This window comes from Pseudochaenichthys georgianus, chromosome 4, assembly GCF_902827115.2.
Source record: "Pseudochaenichthys georgianus chromosome 4, fPseGeo1.2, whole genome shotgun sequence".
NCBI lineage: Eukaryota > Metazoa > Chordata > Actinopteri > Perciformes > Channichthyidae > Pseudochaenichthys > Pseudochaenichthys georgianus.
Window position 1 is genome coordinate 6,275,516 of NC_047506.1, and position 23,633 is coordinate 6,299,148.

Here is a 23,633-nt window from a genome sequence, read left to right on the forward strand (position 1 = left end):
TGATAACAAGTTTCCCTTAATTGTCCAATGGAAACTCCTGACGTCACTTCCGGTCAGCTGTCGTTTCCGGATGCGGTGAAACGGCAGAAGAAGGAAAACACCGCACGTAGCCTCTTGGATTAATTTAAATGACTAGACGCCATCCATAAATTCAGAGGAGACACAAGCACCGGCCAGAATGGATTCTTACGCACCGAAACTCTCGTCGGAAACGGTGTTTTAACGATGTGTTCATGTCTAAATGTCCTCGAATAAGCGTTGTTTTTTTTACTCGGTAGCCGTGTTTGTGTCTTGTTGCTAGCTTAAACCGCCGTAGCGTTAGCTGTTAGGCGAAGACAAACAGCTTATCTGTCCTGTAAAAGAACACTTGCTGTTATTCTTGAGTTATATTTCTCTTTTGTGCAGGGAAAAGTCGAGCTGTGTGTCTTTTTAGTCCTTGAAAAGCTTCCAGGATTAGTTGTAGTCACTCTGAAAGACGTATTGAAAACTGTCGCTCGTCCTTACTGGCAAAAACAAATAGAAAAGTTATATTTTTTAAAACTAATATATCCACGGCACGCTTGGGAAACACTGTATTTGGATTCACTCGTTAACATCTCAACAAGTGGACACAATGGGTGCGATCTGGACTTCAGTCACCAGTAAACCCAACCCAGCAGATACTTTGTAAATAACACTTCCCTGTCAGACTACTGTATTGTTCCTTCTGCTGACAGAGCACTTTACAGTATCCTCCTGTGTTTGAGTTTCTCCGAAGTGGAGGACGCCTTCCTTTTATTTTTGACTTTAACGCACACTAAGATCTTCCGATCAACAGGTAGGTGTACTGTTGTTGTCATATTACATGTCTGTTTGGGGGGATGGCCTGTAGGCTGGATCTAATAATTATCTTAGCTTATCTTTAAACTATTCGCTCAAAATATGTGTTAATGATTTGTTATAATTATTATTGTTTATCAGAGGACTCACACTTTGCTTATTTACGTACACAAGATCCAAAAAGTATTTAGTTTAAGAGCTAAGAAACCTAAACCGTAAAGTTGATTGACAAAAAAATAATAAAAACAAACCTTACTTTGATATGTTTATGTATATTTTCAAGCAGAAATGCTCAAACTTAAATGGTTTCCGCCTTTTTATTGTGATGGTTTGCTGCTTTCCTTTGTCTGATGTGATGGAAGACATAATGTTTCGAAGTATTATAGTCTTTGTCAAACAACAAAGCAATACAAAATAGTCACTTCTGAAACTCTCATATATTTTATTTTACTATTTTCTGACTTTACTCATATAATCATAAATCATAAATAAAGGCGCTAATCTGCAGATTTATCAAAAATGAAGTAATGGTAGAAGTCTTTTTTTATTTATAAATATAAAAAACCCTGACGTCAATGAAGCTGTAAACAGCAAATGTTAAATATGATTACCTTACTATCATTTAAGTGATTAATAGATTGTCAATATATAGCCCATGGTCATATGGTGCTATTTCTTCAAGCACTTGTAATCATTACATTGACCGATCATGTTGTTGCCACACTTGGACTGAATGCTTGAATAGTAATGAGTATCTCATTGTGTTTTCATTAGCACAGTAATCCTCTTGTCTTCCTCCGGCACAGTGAAGGATGAACGGCCTGTCTCTCAGCGAGCTCTGCTGCCTGTTCTGCTGCCCGCCCTGCCCCGGCCGCATCGCCGCCAAGCTGGCCTTCCTGCCCCCTGAGGCCACCTACGCCTTCCTGCCGGACCCCGAGGCAGGTCCAGCAGCACCGGGGGTCGCAGGTACCCCCAGCCTGCGGGCGAGGAGCGGGGCGACAGTGGCTGGAGGCGGAGCGGCTGTAGAGGGGAAATGGAAGCTCCACCTGACTGAGCGAGCAGAGTTCCAGTACTCACAGAGAGAGATGGACATGACGGAGGTGTTCCTCACTCGATCCAGCAGGGGGAACAAAGTCGGCTGCATGTACATCCGCTGTGCTCCTAATGCCAGGTGAGACTTCCAAGGTTCACCTACCTTTTTAGTCATGGTAGCATTTAGGTGATGGCTTGTGTGACCTTACTTTTTCATTCTATGACGGTGTGACACACTTCCTTACAAATTGTTTCCATACAATACTTCCCTCTCAGTGTTTCCCCTCATCTCCATATCTACTTCCTTTCTACTTGTCCCTCTCTGTTGACTCAGCTGACTCAACAGTTGTCTCATCCTGCTTTTCCATAGGCCATTGCCGGCATTTTAAAGTTCTCTTTTTCATGAGAAGTCATGCTATTTTCATATGTTATGGGCTGTAAATATCTAGAAATGTGAATGTTGAGGTGACCCACAGTTTATTACAATGATCATCATTTTATAAAGAGTTACTCTCAGTGACATGATATCTTTTCAGTGAGTCAGAGAATACATATGTCCTACTATCTGACTGACTGCAGGCTTGTGTCACTGCATTTATTGGCACATAGGTACATACCGGGTTGGGAGGGTTACTTTGTAAATGTAATCAGTTACTGAATACATGGCTCTGAAAGTAATCCGAATACAGTTACACTTACGTGTCTTAAAAAAGTGACGTAATCAGATTACTTTTAGATTACTTTCTTTTTCCATAACAGATGGGTATGTTTTGGTGAACAGGAGACACAAAAAGGAAACTAAACGTGTTTTTACTGTTTTAATGGCGTATCAAGAGCACAACTGAAACATCACATCTGAAACGATGTAACAACATAATACACTTTTTGGGGATGCAGCTTGGGATGTGAGGAGTGAGGGACACGGCTTAGAACGGGCGTGTCGCCTTCTGTCCTGCCAGTGTTGGCAGGACATGAATTAAAATGTCGAACTCGGACATAATTTTAAGGACATGTCGGCCAGGGCTGTAGAGCTATAGTTTAAGCACCGGATTGGCAAAACAGGAGAGAGTGCACCAGTCTGCCTTGATCTATGAATTCATGTCCGTGACACTCACAGTATCTGCTGCCCACAGCTGTTTTATAGAAGGAACACCTCCTTCACTTCATGAGATCTCTGCAGCGCCAGGAGGCAGCGGGAGGGTTAACTCCGCCTCTGAGAAGAGGAGCGCGCCGCGCAGTGCCTTTCACGCACCCCTTCACTGTGTTTACCTTCAGAATCATTAGAAAGGCTAAGAGCGACCGCAGGCTGATGTGTTTTAACCATACACACAAACACACAGTATTTAAACGCAGACTTTTGTTCCTGCATGTTTCGTTGTTATCGTTTCACTGAGCGAGCGGACCCGCACATTTTTTTCAAACGCTCCCTTTTTTGGTCCATCTGCGGCGTAATAGGTTTTGTGCGCTGTGATGATTCGGCTGTACCTTTAGTAATGAATATTAAATGTTGAGTAGAAATCTTTCCACCAATAATTCCAATAAGTAATCCAAAATGTATTCACTTCAGGTTTACGAAAGTAACTGTAATCAGATTACTCGTTTTTCAAATGTAACGCGAGCTGAATACAGTTACTTGATTTTTGTATTCTGATTGCGTAACGCCGTTACATGTATTCCGTTACAACCCAACCCTGGGTACATAGTTATGAGCGATTAAATCCTTTCGCAGAACAAGTTTTATTTTGTGTGCCAAGTTATTTGTAAAGGTATTTACCTCCAGCTTTTAGCCCAGCTTGCTGCAGTTTGCTGCTGCTGATTAATTTACAAAATCAATTAAAAAGACATGGACAGGCTTGTGTTACAGTCTCTTGTATTAATGTCTATCTAGTATTACACAATGACTCCAAAGCAGACCTCATATGGCAGAGTCATTGTTCTGCCACATTCTGAGTGGAAAGGCCACGAGCAAGGCCACGAGCAAAGCCACAGGCTGTATGGGTTCATAAACAAAACCACTGAGGGATTCAGCGTGTAGACAAGGATCCGATTTCTCAAGAGAACACAACATGCACCCTGAAGAAAAGGCGAGGGCTAGAATAGCCAGCTTTGATAGCAGATGCTCAGCTTCTCAGGTTGTACAATGTCTAGAAGTAAGAGTCATTTGACAAGAGCAGAGAACCAATCCTTAAACATGTATCCCTTTTTAGACAATGGCGTGTTGGCACCGAGTCCTAGTAACGCTGCTGTGTTTATCCTAGCAACAGGTTGCCTATGGTTTGATTCAGTAGAGTTACCAGGCTGGAGTTGTGATGGAGAAACTGGTTTGTTTTGATGGACAGTTTGTTTGTGTCTGTTTTGTTGGAACAGATAAACAAAAAAAGAAGCTAAATCAGGCTGAAAATAAACCTTTTGGGCAATCTAATGTAACATGTCAAATCTATGTCTGGGAAAACACTGCTCTGGTTTCAGACAGAGGGGGAAAAGGGGTGCTGCAGCACAGGCAGAACGAGAAGAATAAAGTGCTTTTTGAAGGGTGTAAACATGTCACAGTAGAGCAGGGGTAGCCAACACGGTGCCCGCGGGCACTCAGTCGCCCGCAGGGGCAACGTGAGGCGCCCGCCGGGCACGTTCTAAAAATAGCTCGCAAAGAAACTCCAAAATGTATAAAATACACACCAAAAAAAAGGAAATGTAATTAAAAGAATCTTCCCCATGCATAAACGAAACCTAAATCATAGCGAACTCTATCTACTTACTATAACTCTATATCTATCTAACACCCCTCCTCCCCCCACCCCCACTATGAATATCGACCAATCACGTTCTTACTTGATTTCCGGGACCAGCGTTGCAGTCGGGAAGAAAAGCAATGTGGCACCTCCCCGCTGATTTTCCTTCTGGCAGAATCTACACATCAGCCCCATTGAACAGCCTATCATGCCAGATACAACACATGAGGGCCAGAGCTTTACTCTGTGTGTTGCATATATATTTATTCCACTTGACGCACAGACATGGCGTAAACTCCACTGGGGACATGTCCCCAGCACTTTTCGAAATCCCGTTTGTGTCCCCCCACTTTACAAATATGTTTATTATTTTTTTTTAACGCATGCCGTCATCGCCACGGAGGAGCACTCAGAGAGAGAGAGAGAGAGAGAGATAATTCCAATGTGTACACTAGGACAGTACAAAAAACAGTTTAAAAGGGGAGTGATTAGTAAAATATGCATAAATAAAAAGAAAGAACGCTAACTAGGTAACACAAGATATGAATAAACAAGTTTAAATGATTTGTTATTGGTTGTGATATTCTAAAAATGTTTGGATTATTGAAAAGTATACAGCTCCCTTTCATCTGAGTGTTGAGAGCTGTATCCATAAATTAATGTTGTGCTCAAAGTGCACCAGATTGATGCATTTCACTTCAACATTTAAAAAAAAAATCTTCCCGGGGTTGAATGCCCCCGGACCCCCCCAGAGGAGGTGAGGACCCCCCTAGAGGAGGTGAGGCCCCCCCTAGAGGATGTGAGGCCCACCCCCAAATAAAGCAGGTTAAAATAATTAAATTGCATACATGTTCTTTTAGTAAACACTGAAAACGGGTCCCAAAGACCCAAACAGCACACAAAGGTTAAAGGTAAGCATATAATAATGTTAAAATGTGCTAAATATATACACTGCAAAAAACACTGCAAAAAAAAGAAAAGAAGAGAGGAGTAAAAGTAGCCCCCGACTTGTTTTATTTTTTTAAAGTAGCCCTCATCCTAAAAAAGGTTGGTGACCCCTGCAGTAGAGGCACAAAATACCAATTTGAAAAAGTATAGGGAGGTAAGGACCACAACATCTTTGTCTACTATAAGGCTACTATATTTCTAACTTCAAATAAAGTTCTTGTCAGGTATTGTGGGCCCATCTACTAACCTGTCCTTCATGTGTATCTTCCAGATTTACAGTGCTCTTCTCCCACGGTAACGCGGTGGACCTGGGCCAGATGAGCAGCTTCTACATCGGCCTCGGCACTCGCATCAACTGCAACATCTTTTCCTACGACTACTCAGGCTACGGTGTGAGCACTGGGAAGCCCTCTGAGAAGAACCTCTACGCAGACATCGACGCTGCCTGGCACGCCCTGCGCACACGGTATGTTAGAATTGGCCCATATGTGTCCTTCAAAGGATGATACAGTGTCTTGTTTAGGGGCGCAGACATGGCGCATCAATTACATGTGGAGCAAAACAAACCATGTTGCATATATGTTTAGATTTTCATAGGGAGACTCCTGTTGTACGCCCTAAAAAAAAGCAAGACGGGGTCATAAAATGAAGACGGGGAAAAAGGGAACTAACAGATTAAGGCTGAGTCAAGGTGGCAGAGGTTGTGATCAGGCAAAGCTGTGATGAAGAGAGTGGAGCACAGTGTGGACAGATGCCGTGGGAATAAAAGAGTGAGACGGATGGATGAAGGGAGGGGAGGCTGGCGGCAGAGATGTCTCTCAAGGACGATGTGATAAAGTGTCTCATTAGTGAAAGCAGAGCTGCTTTAATGCGGCTGTAGCCCGAGGAGGAAGCGACACCGCGTTGAGTAAGGGCTGGAGTAAGGTGAGTTTGCATTTAGGTGTAGCTGTCACTCTTTACTAAGTCACTTTCTGTACTGTTGTAACATATTTTTTGGTTTTCCCTTTTTTTCGTCATCTTATGGCATCGCGAGTTTAGGTTGGTGTCAGTGGTATGGGCGGTTGCCACAGGACTTTGCGGGCAAATGTAAAAATATGTTGTTTGTTTGTAGCCTTTATTTAACCAGGTGAAGCCCCTTGAGATCAAAAGATCTCTTTTTCAAGGGTGACCTGCAGGACATGAGTTACACATGTAACATAAAAACAAATGTTAACGTATGTAAAGGTGATTTAATTGCCTTACCTTTATAAAAAAAAAAAAAAAAAAAGTGAAGTAGCTAATACTGAACATGAACTGCTCTGAAGCTAGCTGAGATGAGGTGAGGGTGTCCGACAGATATTTTCCAAAAAGCACGCAAAGAGATGTTGTTATGTAAAGCCAAAGAATATTTAAATAAACAATAAACTCTGGTGGACTTTACAAGAAATAAAATACAAATCCGAAAGTAGCTTGACCTGCTCCTCCATCTAATTACTGTATAGTATCACTGCTGTACTTACTGTATGTACGTGGGTTCATTGCATGACTTCCATTAGCCTGCACTAGGGCTGCTCAATTAATCATATTTTAATCGCAATTACGATTTTGGCTTGCAACGATTATAAAAACAACATAATCGAAATAAAACGATTATTTTATTTTTTATTTTTGTATTGGTTTTTCAGTTGAATTAAAGTTTAGGGTAATCAACTGTTAAAAACTTACTGTTCACATTATTTTTTTCAAAGTAAATGGATAATCGTTTTTAATAATCGTGATATCAATTATTGACCCAAATAATCCAGATTATGATTTTTGCCGTACTCGAGCAGCCCGAGCCTGCACTATAACGTGTTCTGTGTATCTTTGGTGTTCACCAGGTTTGGCATCTGCCCAGAGAACATCATCCTGTACGGACAGAGCATTGGAACAGTCCCCACTGTGGACCTGGCGTCCCGGTACGAGTGTGCTGCCGTGGTTCTGCACTCCCCTCTCACATCTGGCATGAGAGTGGCCTTCCCCGACACGAAGAAAACGTACTGCTTCGACGCGTTCCCCAAGTGAGTCTCTAATGCGTGTCACTTTTTTAACCAATCTCTAGATCGGGCCCAAATCTAACTGCATGTTATAAATAAGTTGACACATTTGATATATGGCCTTAAATTAACTCAATCACACTGACATGTTTCCTAGAAAATCTCTTTATGTTCTCTCTTTCTCTTTTGCTGCCTCATAAATCCTTAAATAAGGTGTTCATGTTATATGATACACACATATAGATTACGCAGACTATTTTGCTGCCTGTTGGCGTTTCCACATCATCACAGGTCCTCCAATAGGAACGTGTAATTGCTACTTGCACTTGTAGTGTTTCTCTTCCAAAACAAACATCTGCGCTGAGAGAACACCTCCTGTGCTTTTTGTAAGGCGGTGGACTTTATATATATTTTATTCTCATAGTTGTGAGTATGCCATCCAGACTCTGTATTATTTCAGAGAACTGTGAAATCTGGCAGTGTTGGTCTCACTGATTGCTTTCTCCTTGGTCTAAGTGACCTTGCATCAGTGCAGGCTTAGTTTATCTTTAACCTTTAACAACAGTGCAGGACTTGGAAGCTTTTACTTAAGCCATAAAGTCTTTTCAACCTAATTGAGAGTGAATGGCAGTTTACAGTTTTAACTTAGATATCAAAGGCAACTTTATTGTCAATCTTTCAGTTTGTGTGTACAGACAGAGAGAGATCAAAATACCGTTTCCCAAAATCCCGAATATAAAACAAATGTATACAAAAATATGTGTAAATATGTATACACAGAATCAAAGACCCATTTTTACACACATTAAGACCTAAATAAAAACACAACAATCAATATATACAAAATAACTTTAATATTTAAGAATGTACATGAGTGCAACATTTTACATAGAATGTGCAAAATATTAGTGCAAGATTGTCCATAGAGTGCATCATTGACAGATGTTGGGTTTTGACTGAGTGCTTATCCGTGCAGTGCTTTATTCAAAAGGAACATTTTGAGAATTATAAGGAGTTAATGTGAGACTATAATTCAAAAAAAGTCTATTAGCCAGAATATTGGAAAACACCTGTGTGTGTCAGTGTGTGCATGGCCTGTAGCAAGGTCGCCTGTGGTTGTGGGTGGTCTACATAAAACAAGTTTAAAGGCTCACATATGCAGTTCCCTCTAATAGGTTATAACGATGCTGCTTGTGCCAATTCGTGTGTGTGTGTGTGTGTGTGTGTGTGTGTGTGTGTGTGTGTGTGTGTGTGTGTGTGTGTGTGTGTGTGTGTGTGTGTGTGTGTGTGTGTGTGTGTGTGTGTGTGTGTGTGTGTGGTGTGTGTGTGTGTGTGTGTGTGTGTGTGTGTGTGTGTGTGTGTGTGTGTGTGTGTGTGTGTGTGTGTGTGTGTGTGTGTGTGTGTGTGTGTGTGTGTGTGTGTGTGTGGGGACACTGGTGGTGGTGAATGGATAGTTGGGTCGGTCTGAAGGGGAGGGGCTTAGCTTGACCCTGGATTCAGAGGGACGGGAGGGGAAAGGGGTCGGAGGAGGGTTGCGTAGAGTCCCCTGAAATGACAGCTGTCAGAGGGGGGAGAGCAGACTTAAAAGGTTTGGCAGAGAGCTATGATAGGCTCTTGGGAATATCGAAGTGATTGGTTAAGCTGGAGAGTGACACACATCACTTATTGAGAGAGAGTAGTTACATGGGAATAGTAAATGAAGAGTAAAGACGGTCTTCCTGGTTGAACTCAGGCTGAGCTTCATTGGACACATGGGTAAAAACTGTGTTTAATAGACGGGCAGGTTTATTATTTATTTATGAGGTGGTGAAGGAATATGGTGACTACTTTCTTTAAAATTGTTCTTATCATCTTATTCTCTGTTTTCTATCTTTTTTAGCATTGAAAAAGTGTCCAAAATCACGTCCCCGGTGCTCATCATCCACGGGACGGAGGACGAGGTCATCGACTTCTCCCACGGCCTGGCTCTGTTCGAGCGCTGCCCCAAAGCGGTGGAGCCTCTGTGGGTGGAGGGGGCGGGACACAACGACATCGAGCTGTACAGCCAGTATCTGGAGCGCCTGCGCCGCTTCATCGGACAGGAGCTGGCAGCGCAGCACCCCTGAACCCCCCCCTCCCCCCCTCCAACACCACCATCATCAACGTCATCTTTACCATTTCACTGTGTCCAAGATGGAGGCGTGTCCAGCAGTCATCAAACCGACCCTCCGTTTAGCGCGGCTTCCAGGGGGGCCGTGCTTCACAAACTTAATTTTTCTAGGGCACAGTTCGCCTGTCATGGAGCATGGCTCGATGCGACATGGAGACGAGACGTGAGATCATCAACATCAGAAGTGTGTGAGTGTGAAAGACTTTGTCACAAAGCGCATTTCGTCGGTTTTTACAGCTGCTGTGTGTTAGCAGGCAGACGATATATTCCTATACTGTGCAATAAAAGGGACGGTGTCTACGGGAAGAGGATTTAACAGAACAACACAGTGAGTAGAACAATGACGTGGTGGTCCACGTGGGAAATGTGCACCATTTCTCCAGACCACTCAAAGAGTTTGGGTGTAGTTTTATTTTTTGCTGATAAGTTAAATAGGTTATGGCGAATGACGGGAAACACTAAAGAACACTTTTGAAAGTTGTTGGGACTATCTTTTCTGTTTTCTAATCACCTATATGATTAGCTAACACGTTTGTAACTAAGCTCTCTGTGTTAGTAACCCTGTTCAATCGAATGCAATCCGATATCGAGCCCTTTTAGATCCTGTTTCAAAGGGTTTAACGATGGTGTCATGTTTTGGTTATGGGTTGCGTTGGAATGCATTATATTAAGCGGTGTTTCTGATATCCCACCGCCTCATGTATGTTCTTGATACATGTGTAGAGATTTGACTTTCATTTTGTTTTTCACTGTATAGAACATTTTCTGCATTTTTTTTTTTTTGCTCAGGTAAACTCCTTTGAGACATTAGGGTCAGTGTGTGTTCTACTTTTATTTGTGTTTATTACGCAGCTGGCTGAATCTCCTTCGATCTTTAAAGCAAAGAAAATATCCTTTATTTTAACTAAGTACTGAAGCAAACTAACATCCAACACAGAGGTTTCTAAAAGACTAAGCTGTGAGATGTAAAATGTTCAATCATTTCTTCTCTGCATCACGTCGTTAAGCCAGCATCAGAGTATTACAGGAGAGTATTAAAGCATCTGAACGCCATCCTTTCCAGGGACAATTAAAAAGTGAAAAAACTTCCTTTTTATGAATTTAGTTTGATGATATTCTCATTTTAATTACTTATGAGCTCCACATTCTGAGGCAAAAGAAATAAATGACCACTCGTATACGGATAAGCACAGGAACAGATTTATGCAGCACTCTGATTCGTTAATTTGGCGTACAGCCTGAACAGAATTGACAAAGAGCGTAAGCAGGTCACAGGTCGTCAACGTTTTGGCACATGTACTGTCCAACATGATAAGATAATCCCCTTTTGCTGCTTGTTCGTATTCACTGCACTTCATTGTCACGACATGTCTTTGCTCTCTAACTAATGTTCTGTTTTACAAGCAGGCATAAAGCATTCATCTGTATTACAGGTGCAACACTCGGCAAGCAACAGACCGTTAAGCTAACATTTGAATATATTATAAATAAAATGGATGGTTACACGTGTAAAAGGGTAAATGTTTTTTTCCTAACCGAACCTTGGGCAGGAGTGTTGCACCGCTTTGCTGAAAGTCAAGATTACGACTATTTTTCTATGTTTAAGTCATGATTTCGTTTTTTTGTGTATGTTTAAACCAAAGTGTATCTTTGTTTCCAGCTTCACCCGATGTACCGGCTGTTTATGTTAATATCTTCGTAACCAAAGGCAAATATGTTCCAACACTTATTTCTTCTATTAACTTGTATTTATCTTTGTGCTTGGGCTGACTTTCTTTCCACTACACAATTTAATGCCACCATTTGTTATATTGATAAATAAAAGAAAAAAGTCTCGTATCATACTAGTTATAAATATTCAGCAACAAGGTTGAAAACATAAGTTACCATGTTGTGGGTGTTGTGTTTTTTTCCAAGCTGTTTATAATTGATTTGTGAAAGAGTACAAATAAACAATACAGCGAAGATGTGAGTTTGGGTATTTTTAGGTTTAAAACATTTGAGATGGAGAACAATGATCGGGAGCTTCAAGCAGACCAATTATAAGCTTTTGTTTGAAATGAAAACTGTCTTTTATCAAACCTTGGTGTCATTTTTATTATTCATGAGTTTTTAGTTTTTGAAGCTCTTGAAATATTTTCCCAAGAATTGAAGAGAGTAAGAAGATAATAAAACTTAACAAGAAAGTGATGACGAGCATGACTCTTTCTTTTTAAATGGGCCCTATAATGCTTTGGGGGGGGGGTTCCTGTAGTGCATGTGTTATAGGTTTGTGTGCATGTAAATGGTCTGCAAAGGTTAAAATCCCAGCGTTCTCTACCACACACTCCCCCCTGCTTGAAATGCCTCCAATGGACTCCTTTGTTTACTCCCGAGATATAGTGACATCACTGTATCACACTCATACTTATATCGCTAGCATGTCCAGTTTATTGCTTGTGATTGTCTAAGGGGCGGGATATCTCTAAGCGGTTGACCAATCCCAACAGAGCCGGCCAGCTAACCAATCAGAGCAGACTGGGCTCTGGTTTCAGACAGAGGGTGAAAAGAGGTGCTGCAGCACAGGCAGTATGAAACAAATAAAGAGCTTTTTGGACATTAGTGGTCGCACTCGCGTTACCCGAATACCCCTCCGTCAGCGCGAGTGATTGATAAATTGTGCACTCGACGGATAATAATGGATTATGACGGAAATGTTAAAGCAAGTAAACATGTCACAGTAGAGACACCACATACACATATGAACCTGAAAAATCTGAATATCACATCTAGGTTTCATTTTACAACAATGATGTGCTCTAAGCTGTTAGAATATCCTTTTATCCTGATGTGAAGGTTGAATCTGTTTTATTCAGTCCCTGATTTCCCACTCACGGCAGTCCTGGCACTGGATGAATAATGACCTGCGTGTAGTGAGAGGCCTCACAGCGCTGCATGAAACCCATCCAAGAAGGCTCGGGTGAATAATTGGCTGATGATCAAATAAGTCTTTAATTACCTGGCGTGTGGCTTTTTTTTCCCTTTTCTGCAGAGTTTTTGTATTTTGGGATGGGCTTGTTATCATAGGTGCCAAAGAAGGTTCAAATGTTTTTAATTAAACGGATACCAGAGGACTCAGGTCTGTCCCTGCCTGCCACCATGATGAGTGGTGGGGGAAGAGGACAGATGGACGATAAGCTGCGATCTCCCTCCTCCCTCTGAACGCTGCCAGATCTTTTTCAATGGACCGCATAAACAATCTGGTGTCCCACTCACATGCTCTTACGGATTAAAAGCAGCTGCAGCTCTCATCCCTCTGCGTAAGGCAACATTAGTGCAACCTGACCTGCCGCATCAAACACCACCGCCACTCAGACGCACTTTCACTGTCTCTCACACAGACACCCTTTCATGTGCACATGTATCAAAGGATTGTAGATGTGCGGGCCAGTACTCCTAAAAGATGAATTGTGAATCAGCTCTGAAGCCTTTCAATGTTCTCCACTTGAAGATTACATGGGGGTTAGACCACCTGGGAGATGCAACCCCCACTAGGGGTCGCCACTGCCTCACAAGGGGTCGCAAAGGCAAAAAAAAAAACATATCATTATATTCTTTAAAAAAACTAAATGTAATAGTGAAAGTTGTTGAACTGAGTTTTGTCGCTACCCAGAGATAGTGCTAACCAGCAGGACTGTTTTTCTTTGCCTCCCCAACTACCTTATTATTTGGTCTCTGTCACTAACTGATATAGTCTAAAACAGATCGCGCAACATTTCCCTTAACTGCGTACTTATCTAATAGCCATTTTCTTTAATTGCAATCCAAATTGAACACCTTTTTAATAATTTCATTTAGTTTCCTCCATGCATCGAGTTGATGAAAACGTTAGGTGAGTTCTGCATTACTGTTTAAATATTTAACAACATAATAGTTTGAAAGCCTTGTACAAGCTAGTATAGCAAGTCAACTACCGCAGCCTTTACTTTAACAACGCAGTGAAATGCATTCTTTCCAAAGCATGGTATATGTTGCTAATATGTCCCTTTCTTATCTGACTTTCTAGCATCGATTTATAGATTAAAACAATGTGGAAATTATCCACAATTGCATCCATATGGAATGTAAACCATTAGGTCTGCATTGCAGGTCCATAATGACTCGAGCCTGGCAATCCTCTCAATGTATCTGACATATTTGTACCCAAAAATTAGCTGTTAAACTGCTCTACAGCGCATCAGACCGAGACCTTAACACAAGTAAGTGGTTCATCAATAGCAAAGACGTGTTTATGCAGAGCGTACATCTACCTGCAGCCCAGAGAGCCAGAGAGGATATAGGCTGAAAGCACAGAGCAGGAAGTGGGGAAACAACACAGCTGGAGAGGAAACATAAAAGAGACTTGTTGCATCCTACTTACATATCTAGCTTTATAAATAGTCATAAAGTTGCCAGCATGTAGGATGATTTATCCAGCATTGAAAAACATGGCAGCATATGTTTGGAACATTTGGTGGGAGAGACTTCTTAAGTAGCCTATTATGCAGTCTAATTATGTAAAGGCAGCCAGCATGCCCGATGAGTTTATGTCTTGCTTCTGTTTTTCATTACAATTCCTGCAGAGAATCTTTGGCCCCGCTCAATATGTGTCACTCGTTGATGTTTATCTGCTGTCCTCTTTGTAGTTCAATTTATGGAGGGTTTTTAATGAGCTCCCCTCCTTTAGTGTTTTATTGTTTGTTTAAAGGTGGGGTATGTAATTTATTTCGGATTTTTTTTTTTGTTATATTCCATGGAATGCTCTTAACATCCCGATAGCAATGAATATCTTAAGTGCTTTGACAAAAAATCCATAAAAAAATGTCATCTGTAGAAGCCGTAATACTGTAAAAAGTACAACCAATCCGTTTAGCCGGGCCGGCTAAAGTAACTGGATGGCCTACCTGCCTGTCAGCCTTCCATCGGGGCACAAACTTATCTCGTGCCCTCATTGGTCATGTGCGCGTTCGTGTGTGTTGGAGGAGGGGCTCTGCAAGGAAGTGGCAGATTTTTTCCAGCTGTGTATTTTCAAATTATAGCGCACACGAGCTGGTTTCTCCAAAATTACCTACCCCACCTTTGAGTGTAACAATATGCATTTTCAATTTTGGAATTTTGGAATAATAAGTGACTGTTAATGGCTTTTGGAATAAAGGAGCTGTGTGATCCAGCCTGATGGGAACACCTTGGTTTACAGAGGAAGTATGTTTTATAAAATACTCAAAGCCTTTGACAGGATACAGAGAAGATCAAATTCATCACAGCAACTCAACACTCAAAATGGCTCTAAAATGCCTTTATTGTCGTTAGTGTAATGTTGCTGTGTTCCACTTTTAAAAAGTACAGAGGAACACACTTACACTGACTTCCCGAAGTACATGCACTTGGGCACACACATATCTTGACACTTGTTTTTGTCAATTATGAAAGTGGTTTCAAAGCTCTTTGAGTTGAGTGTGTCCATTTCAAATGAATAGATGCCTACTTGAGACCACTTTCCCAGATAATGGTTTTCGTGCACCTGAATACAACCAAAGGGAAGATTGTTGCTTCTCAAATTGTTTGATTTGAAGGATGTGTAGAGGTTGTAAGTTGAGAAACAACGAAGCACTAAAGTCAGCAGGGACATGTATGAGAATATGTAATAAAGCACATAATTCAACACAACATAACCAAGCTCAAATCACTGCTGTTGTCATTTGGGATCACTTGTGGGTATTGAAGCATTACATTTCAACATACCCTTCACAAAGAAAAAGTGTGCACGTTTTGAATGAAGGAGAAACTCGAGTTAATGTAAAGTGAATGTAAAGGTAGCTCTGTTTTCATGTGTTATATTACTTCCTGTGATTGTCAGAAATCCTTGTTTGTCTTTGAATTCCTGGGAAAGTGTTTGAACAGCACAGCAAATCTAACTTCGGGAAACAAAGGTGGTCACTGCTGCATTCAACTCAGCAGAAATGTGTTCCACTCAGCAAAATAACTTGGACTTTGTCCAGAACAGCCTCTGGTCCTTTTCTTGATAATGTCACAGTTAACCAGCTCCAGCATGTTGTCACTCTCAGCTCAAAGGCAAAAGGACAGACCCAAAGCAGACAGACAACAACTAATGCACGGGTTTTTGTGTATGTGTGATAGATGTCCTTCAAACGAGCAAAATTAACAACATAACAAAACAGTTGTCATTGAACTGTCATTAAAACTATAATAATTACTCACTCGGTGCTGATTCCCCTCCTTCAGCTGATTGGGAGAAAGACTGAGAAACATTCCCAAACACATAACAAATTGTCTCCTAAGTGTCTGTCACAATTAAAAATGCTTCCTAAATGTCTCGTCAATAAGGAAATGTGTATGAAGGGTTTTTGATTAAAATAAACCAATAAACTAAATTAGGCCTGCGGCTTTAGGTTATTGTTAGGCGAGAATTAACTCTTGCATTAGTCGTACTAAAATCTGCCCTGATGCAGAATGAGCACGGAGTAGCCCAATGTCTCAAAAGGAACTAAAGACTAGAGTTTTTGGGTCAGATTATGTCCAGAAATAAGGTTTGCATTATGTCAACAAGTCATCAGACTAGCATGGGTGTGCACAACTCTGATCTGAATAACCTTCCAATCAACTCATAAATAAAATAAAATGACAAGTATTATAATGAGGCATGACTGCTACGACGTGTTAGAAATGATACACTATGTTACTTATATTGATTAAGAGCAATCGGTCAAATACAAGAGGGAATCAAAAACACACTCGACAATCATGAACATATTGATAATAATTTATTTATTCAGGTAGAGAAAGAGTCTTTGGCAGTGAAGAACACAGGGGCTGAGGGTGATTTAATGAGGACATTTTAAAATGAAGTGCTGCGTGGAGACAAATATGTGGGCCATTAACACAACAGTGAACCAGTGCTCCCAATATAAACTGGCTGCACCAATTGGCACGATACAAAGACATTGTGAGATATGCACGAGTGGATTAAAAATAAAACAGTTTATCTGTGAATGGGTCGCTGTAATGACACGGGTGTTGGTGAGGTGAAACTTCGATGGTGTTGGAAACAGACGGAGGTTTACTGTGTGAAGAGGATTCCTCTGTGTGGTGAATTGAAGTGTCCTTCAGGAAAGATTTCCACATGTATCACAGTCAAATCTGGCACTGGCTTTTTTTTTCACGACACCCTTTTGAATTCGTGAAACATTTACTTCATCAATCTCCAATCCGGCGTACATTTCTGGCCTAAATTTAGTTATAAAAACATATAAAAAGCAAAAATTACAAACAATAATTCATTTAGTGAAGAGGAAGAAAACCACGTACGGAGCGGCTTGTTCACTCTTCTGTATTCACATCACATTGGCTTCTTCTATCAACTGACAAGTGCATCTCTATAGTTCATATAATGAAGGGCAAAGAGGTACAAGTATGCATCAGCTTCAGAACATTTGCATGGTGTTTTCTAATCCAGGAAGTCAGTTCCCTCCTCTCCGTTCTTACACATCGGTTATCTTTACGTGTCTAGATATGTGAGGATATGAGGGAACAGCTTTCCTGATTAGAAAGCAGCACACATGTAATCTCTGCACCCTAAAGACAGAGCAGGTAAGGCCATTTCAATGGTTGCACAAGACTTGTTAAAACCAAGTAAGGGAACCAATCAGAATGCAGGAAACATTCGTCACACAGCTCACAATATGAGAGGGGCTAAACACTCGCACACAGTGCACAAGTCAGACATGCGTGACGAGGTAAGAAAACGACATCACAAGTCCTGTCAATCAATTAATTAATTATCAATTCATGTCATTCAGAATACTATCAGGTCCATTCATTCATCGATTAAGGCAACAGGACTGGACACTTCCACCATCTGTCTTCTCCTTCTGCATTCGTCACACTTTTATATGTTAATCTTCAGCTACACAGGACAAAATGAAGTTCATTCAATATCAGAATACTGTTGGAGGTCAGGAGTTTGGCTGCTCCCATTACATGTGCAAAAACCTGTTGTTGTAAAGAGCCGAAGCCACTAGGGGTCGCTGTTTCACTCTGACATGACGAGTAAAAAGTCTCACTGGCACAGCGGTCACGATACAGATCCATGTTCCGTAATAAGGCTGGGAAAAGAAGGGATGGCACAGTTCATGATAAGAGAGTCAAAGTGGAGCTCTTTGAGGGTCTGAAAACTCATAGCGACCCATCTTCAGAGCCCATCCATCCATCCATCCAGCCTCTAAAACCCAAACAGTTCACCTCATCGCCCTGTATGTCCTGGATTAGTGGTGTCAGGGCGAAGCACCGGACCCCCCCCCTGCTGATAGGGGTCACAGTGTGACCTTGCTGAGTCTCAGTGAGAGGGTGGAGCGGTGCTGAGCGCGGGGCAGGGTGGAGCTGCAGCGGCTCCGCAGCTGGACCGCCCGCCCCGCAGAGCCTCGCACCCGCAGCAGGAAGTCAAAGTTAGCCGAGGTGTTCATGGCGTAAAAGACGTTGGCGTTGTCTGGGATCACCAGTTCTGAAAGGAGATCAAAAGCAGAAATGATTGGTCAAATGTAGTTCTTCGTGTTCTTCCTGTAAATATACTTGGGTGCGCAAAACAGGTTAATGTGGTTTATGAAAACAGCTCTTCAGTGGAAAATAAATCGCAATTATTAAAATGGCTGAATTGCGTGACAAAGAGTATTTTCACATTGTTGTTTTACAGTTACTGATACCACAACTTCTGTTTCCTGTATTTACTGTAAGCGTATGACTGTATTCATGGGAATTTTCTAAGTTACGGTCACTACATTGGTTTCCTGTCTGTCAGAGATTTTACTTTAAAATGCACATCTTGGTTTTTTAAAGTGCTGAGTGGTTAAGAAAGAAAAATACACTCCTAATCTTCTGCAATATAAAACATCTGGATCACTCAAGCTGTCTGGTTCAGGTTTGCTTATAGTTCCCAGAGTCAAAACTGAACAAGCAGTGTTCAGGTTTTATGTTCTATATATTTGTACATAAACTCCCAAAATACTGCAGATAAGCTGAAACTCAAGGCGAAAGACTTTTCTGGTTGCTGTTTGTCTTAATTCAATCAAATGATATTGACATGTTATTTTATAATGTGTGTCTTAAAACGTTTTATGTTTTTGTAAAGCCCTTTGCTGCAATACAAATAACAAAAACATTTGCCAATTAGCCCAGCAACCCCAAGAGGTTTCATGAAAAGGATGAATGAGGCTCAAAGTAGACCCATGTTTTTTACCTCTCTCCTCAGAGATGACTTGCACCAGCTCGTATCCCTCCTCTGGCTCCACCTCCAGGTTGTGCTTAGCCATGGCTCTAGAAATCACCGCCGGAGTCTTGTCTTGACTGGTCAACTATTGAGGAAATGGACAAAATAATTACTAATTTTTACATATATTTTGTAGAGATGTAAACCCAGGCAGTCTCACTAAAACAGGATCACATCACACATGTTTATTTAGATAAATAACAACAAATCACCTCTGCTCCATAGCTTCTCTTGATAACTGGACATAAACTCCCACTGTACATTTTGAATTTGATTTAATATTGAATAATCACAATTAATGTATATATAATATAATGCATTATATTTTGTTACTGGACATTTTTATTTCCACATGTATATATTTTTTACTTTTTAATGCCATTTTATTTCTACTTCAGAAATATTTTGGATTGTTTATTTCTAGTGTCTTAATTTCTCTTATGTACATTGCCTTGTGTTGTATGCTGCTGCAATGCAAACATTTCCCAAATTGGGATCAATAAAGTACTTATCTAAATTTAGATAGTAAGTATCGATCTATCTATCTATCCATCCATCTATCTATCCATCCATCCATCCATCCATCTATCCATCCATCCATCTATCTATCTATCCATCCATCCATCTATCCATCTATCTATCCATCCATCTATCCATCCATCTATCCATCTATCTATCTATCTATCCATCTATCTATCTATCCATCTATTTACCAGAATGCTCTTGTAGAGATTCCCGTTGCCCTGCTCCAGACTGACTCTGATGATGCACGCGTCCTGGGCCTGGGTGTTGTAGACTGGGCTGTGTATCAGGGAGCTGGGGGACATGGGGGTGAGGGAGAGGGAGCGTCTGTGGGTGCAGGGGGGCCCGGGGAGGGGGGGGGAGGCAGGAGTCATGGAGACGCTGGCTGTCGACGAGCTGGTGTCCATGGAGTGGAGAGAATTACAGGAGGAGGATTCTGAGAGCTGCGGAAACATAAAGACACAGATGTAGAACAATAATCAGATCATTTCACTCCACAAAGTTGCAGCATTTAGGAAGGCAAAGCTCAAACAAGATAAGTAGAAGTGTGCTTCCTTTAAACCTTTTGGGAATGTATGAAAATGATTAGATGGACGAAGTGGGGAGTGTTCAATATGTTCCTCTTTTTTCGTGCTGAATTGAGGTTGTCAAGTAGTGAAGGGCGTTTAGTTAGATTTTACTCTTCACTTATAATATATGTTGAAAAACATTTTTTAAAAGATCCACTATTTCGACCATATCGATCGATGCCTCTTGTGTGCTATGTGGAATAAATGTCTTTTTGGGACAAATGATAGGGCTTGTTTTTTTTTTTTAAAGCAATGAGAAATGTGCTGAATAATATAACTTTCATAAGGTACAGTGTTCTCTATGTATTTTTTATATCATTTTGACAGCTGCTATTTAGTTTTGTGTGTTATGAGATTGTGTTGCGGTGTACATCTTTATGCAATTTGAGTTACTATAGTAACAGCAAAGTGAAATGTACCAATTCAAAAGAGATATATCATTCTGAGGTGTTTAGAGAAAGTTGTTGCCATTTTTCTCTCAAGGAAAGGGTCAACATAATATATTAATAACACCTGACCAGTCCCTCCTTTTACAAAAACATACATTTCAAACTCTCCTTAAGCCAATCATCTTCACAAAGTCCCAAAGAAATACTTAAATAAACACATTTTCTTTGGCATTATAACCCACCTTGTTTTGCTGGGAGTCATTTGAAGAGTGTGTGGGGGTGAGACCCTCGCTGTCTGAGGGGCTGCTGGAGTCACTGGAGGAAACACTGACTGAGTCCATGCTCTCCCCTGAGCTGCCAGTAGGGGGCGAGCGAGGCGTCTCTCTGACCGGAGAGCTGGCTGAACTGTTGTCTGTACCAAGAAACAGCCTGGAAACAAGCAGAGTCAATAATTAGATAATACAATAAATAGGTAACGTCAATAAATTGGGACAGTCTGACAACCTCAGCCAAAGACATGTTTTCTTAACTACATTTAAAAGTTTAAAAATAGAAATGTCTCCATTAGATTAATTAAAATCAATGTTCCTGATGTACTCACAGGCTGAGTCTCTTCACCATGCTTTTTCTCGGTTTGGGCAAAGTCGGACTGCTGTCGCCAAGACCTTCGATCGCACAGGACAAGGAATAGCTGCAAGAGAGAACATTAATAATAAACCTTAGACATCATAAAACACTTCCCAGAGGCTTCGAGAGCCATAAATTAGAGACAGGGAAAGAGAAAGTCAGAGAGGACAAGAGAAGGAGGGAGCGGAGAGAGTTCACAGAGGAAAATCTGATAAGTACAATAGATCAGTAGGGAGCGAAGACACGACACAAGAACAGCAGGAGAGAGGAGAGAGGAGAGAGGAGAGAAAGAAACTCCTATTGTGTCAAAGTGAACAAAAGGTCCAACTGACCATAACCACATTCACTAATTTGTTATCTAATGCAGTGGTTCCCAACCTTTAGCTGGTCGCCATTCTACAAGAACCCCCCGACTCATCTGTGGCGATTCCCCTACATTTTTTATTGTATTAAACCCTTTGTTATTGTATTAAACCCAACTGCTCATTGCATGAAAATCACTCGCCCTCAATACAAATGCATTTTTAGCACACTTATGAGTGAAACTACTTTAAAGCAGATGCATCTGTAGCTGGCGATAAACTGTGGAATTCTTTACCAAATGATTTAAAGTGCTTTATGAACATCTCCAGGTTTAAGAAAATGTATAAAGAAAGAATAATTAGACAGTATGAAGATAACCTGATGGTAGATTGTTGTGTTTACTTTTGATTGTGTTAATGTTTCATGTTACTTTAAGTATGTGTAAGCAGCTGTGATTGACAGACCATTGATTTTTGAATAAAGGTTTGTGTTAAATAAGAATTTAACTCGGTGCTCCTTTCCATCGTGGGCAACGAAAACTGCTTAAAGTGTACGTGTTTTGTTTTATAATAAGTGCCAGGAGTGGAATAAACTAATAAATAAATAAAATGAAGACGTCTTTTAATATGTCATGATTTTAATGAGATTTGAGCTTGCTTGTCTTTCATAAGCGTTGGTAGTTCTGGGGGCAGGACATCAGGCTTATGAAAATTGATTGTTCTTTGTTTGGAAGCAAATTGAAATCCCTAATCTTTATATGTATCCCCGGCATTCCTGTCAGGTATCCCAATGGATCCCCGTACCCCTGGTTGGGAACCGCTGGTCTCATGGATAACGGAGCAATAAGGAAAAGGGGAGTTCTGAAAAGCAGCAGTACCTCTCTTCTTCACTGAGCAGCACCTGGCTCTTAAACCAGCGGAGGAAGGTCTTCTCTGGAGTCAGACAGTAGCTGTTGCAGGCCGACTGGAGCAGCTTGATCTGAGCGATCATCTCAAACTCCTGCAGAGACGGAGAGAAAGTTAGATCACATGTCACCTGAGCACACCTGGGGATGAATGTCACGGTATGATCATATCAGAGGTCGCTTTCAGCTTCACTTACCCTTCGTCTCTTCTCAAAGTTGTTCAGACCACCCTACGGAGAACACAAAGGGCACGCTGTCAGACCCCGGACATCACATACCAGTGGCCGCGTACACACACAGCATTAGGTGGACCATTTCAAAAATGTGCCGACAGAAATTCCTCACGCACTCATGGAAATGTACGCCCTGGTTTCGGACAGCAGTTACGCGGATAGACTCAGATCTGAAGAGCTGTGTCACCACGCCGACACTTGCTCCCACATACCGAAACACCCTCACATTCAGCAGGTAGTTCAAGATTTTCCTTACCTCTACTATGTCAGGCAGGGCTGTATCCAGCATGGTGAGGTCGGTGAGAAAGGTCCCCAAGTACGGTATTGTTCCTTGCATGGCTCCCTGTGGAGAAAGACATTCGTTTAAATAAATACTTCAAGGATGCCACAATAAAACACTCATTTACAACTGTGATTTACAGATGCCAGGGTGGGATTTGCATACACACCACATGCTTAGTGCAAACACACTGCATGTGGCTTCATTAAACCAAAGAGCCTAGAACTCACTTTACAGTAAATTACTTCAGAGGAATGTGTTGTGTTAAATTATAAAGTGTGGTTTTAGCTGTCTTTGATCAATTTGTCAGGCATTTGTTTCAGAAGCTTTTGTCTCACCATTTCCTTCTGCAGCAGCAGTCTCTTGTGGGTGCGTTTCTGATGCTCCTTGGCACAGCTCTCCAAACTGGCAAACTTTGAAGTGCCTTCCTGTAGAGCAAACAACACGAACGCAGCGTGAGTCCTCCAGATTCTCACCAGTGACTGAAGGAATGCTTTTGATATTTACAGATGAAGTCCCATGTCTGTTTCAGTAACAACTGCATACGTTAAAACTGGGATTCCACAGCGGATACCACATGTACGCATTTTTTGCAGATCTCTATGAAATTCAATTCATGTTGGAGTTGCAGCTCACCCTCATGAGGAGCTCCCTGCTGGTCAGGTAGTTGTTGTGATCAGAGAAAATGTCTGAGAGTTCCTCAAATGTCTGCATGCTGTCTCTGTGTGAAGACACATTCATGTTAGGTTATGGTAATGAACGTTTTGGCTATAATATATGCGCAAAATCTATTCTGCAAAAAGGCTGATTCTACAA

The 23,633-nt window shown here is 41.3% G+C and overlaps 2 protein-coding genes across 4 annotated transcripts in view; one reads left to right on the forward strand and one right to left on the reverse strand.

Moving 5' to 3' along the window:
• Nucleotides 1-73: 73 nt before the first annotated feature.
• abhd17ab (abhydrolase domain containing 17A, depalmitoylase b) lies at nt 74-11,882 on the forward strand. Of its 2 annotated transcripts, none has more exons than XM_034081151.2 (5): nt 74-817; nt 1,626-1,990; nt 5,800-5,994; nt 7,388-7,567; nt 9,423-11,882. In XM_034081151.2, the coding sequence occupies exons 2-5, from the start codon at nt 1,632-1,634 to the stop codon at nt 9,646-9,648; spliced, it is 960 nt and encodes a 319-aa protein (XP_033937042.1). In that variant the 5' UTR covers nt 74-817; nt 1,626-1,631; the 3' UTR covers nt 9,649-11,882. The 2 variants fall into 2 exon arrangements, with proteins under 2 accessions (XP_033937042.1, XP_033937043.1); XM_034081152.2 differs by having other exon boundaries at nt 1,631-1,990.
• A 4,593-nt stretch (nt 11,883-16,475) lies between these two features.
• rgl1 (ral guanine nucleotide dissociation stimulator-like 1) overlaps nt 16,476-23,633 on the reverse strand; it is a 32,213-nt gene continuing 25,055 nt past the window's right edge. For both annotated transcript variants that reach the window (XM_034080724.2, XM_034080725.2), the window contains exons 9-18: nt 23,454-23,538; nt 23,156-23,245; nt 22,794-22,880; nt 22,502-22,534; nt 22,278-22,399; nt 21,072-21,161; nt 20,713-20,899; nt 19,704-19,955; nt 18,961-19,075; nt 16,476-18,228 (exon numbers count right to left, since the gene is read on the reverse strand). In XM_034080724.2, coding sequence (XP_033936615.1) covers nt 18,041-18,228; nt 18,961-19,075; nt 19,704-19,955; nt 20,713-20,899; nt 21,072-21,161; nt 22,278-22,399; nt 22,502-22,534; nt 22,794-22,880; nt 23,156-23,245; nt 23,454-23,538 — 1,249 coding nt within the window. In that variant the 3' untranslated portion in view covers nt 16,476-18,040. The remainder of the gene's footprint in view (nt 18,229-18,960; nt 19,076-19,703; nt 19,956-20,712; nt 20,900-21,071; nt 21,162-22,277; nt 22,400-22,501; nt 22,535-22,793; nt 22,881-23,155; nt 23,246-23,453; nt 23,539-23,633) is intronic.

What these genes read in the sequence shown, in the direction of transcription:
- abhd17ab (XM_034081151.2), top strand. Translation starts at nt 1,632, where the DNA reads ATGAACGGCCTGTCTCTCAGCGAGCTCTGCTGCCTGTTCTGCTGCCCG. An exon ending in CGCTGTGCTCCTAATGCCAG is followed by an intron (nt 1,991 to 5,799) that starts GTGAGACTTCCA and finishes TGTATCTTCCAG; the next exon opens with ATTTACAGTGCTCTTCTCCC. An exon ending in TGGCACGCCCTGCGCACACG is followed by an intron (nt 5,995 to 7,387) that starts GTATGTTAGAAT and finishes GGTGTTCACCAG; the next exon opens with GTTTGGCATCTGCCCAGAGA.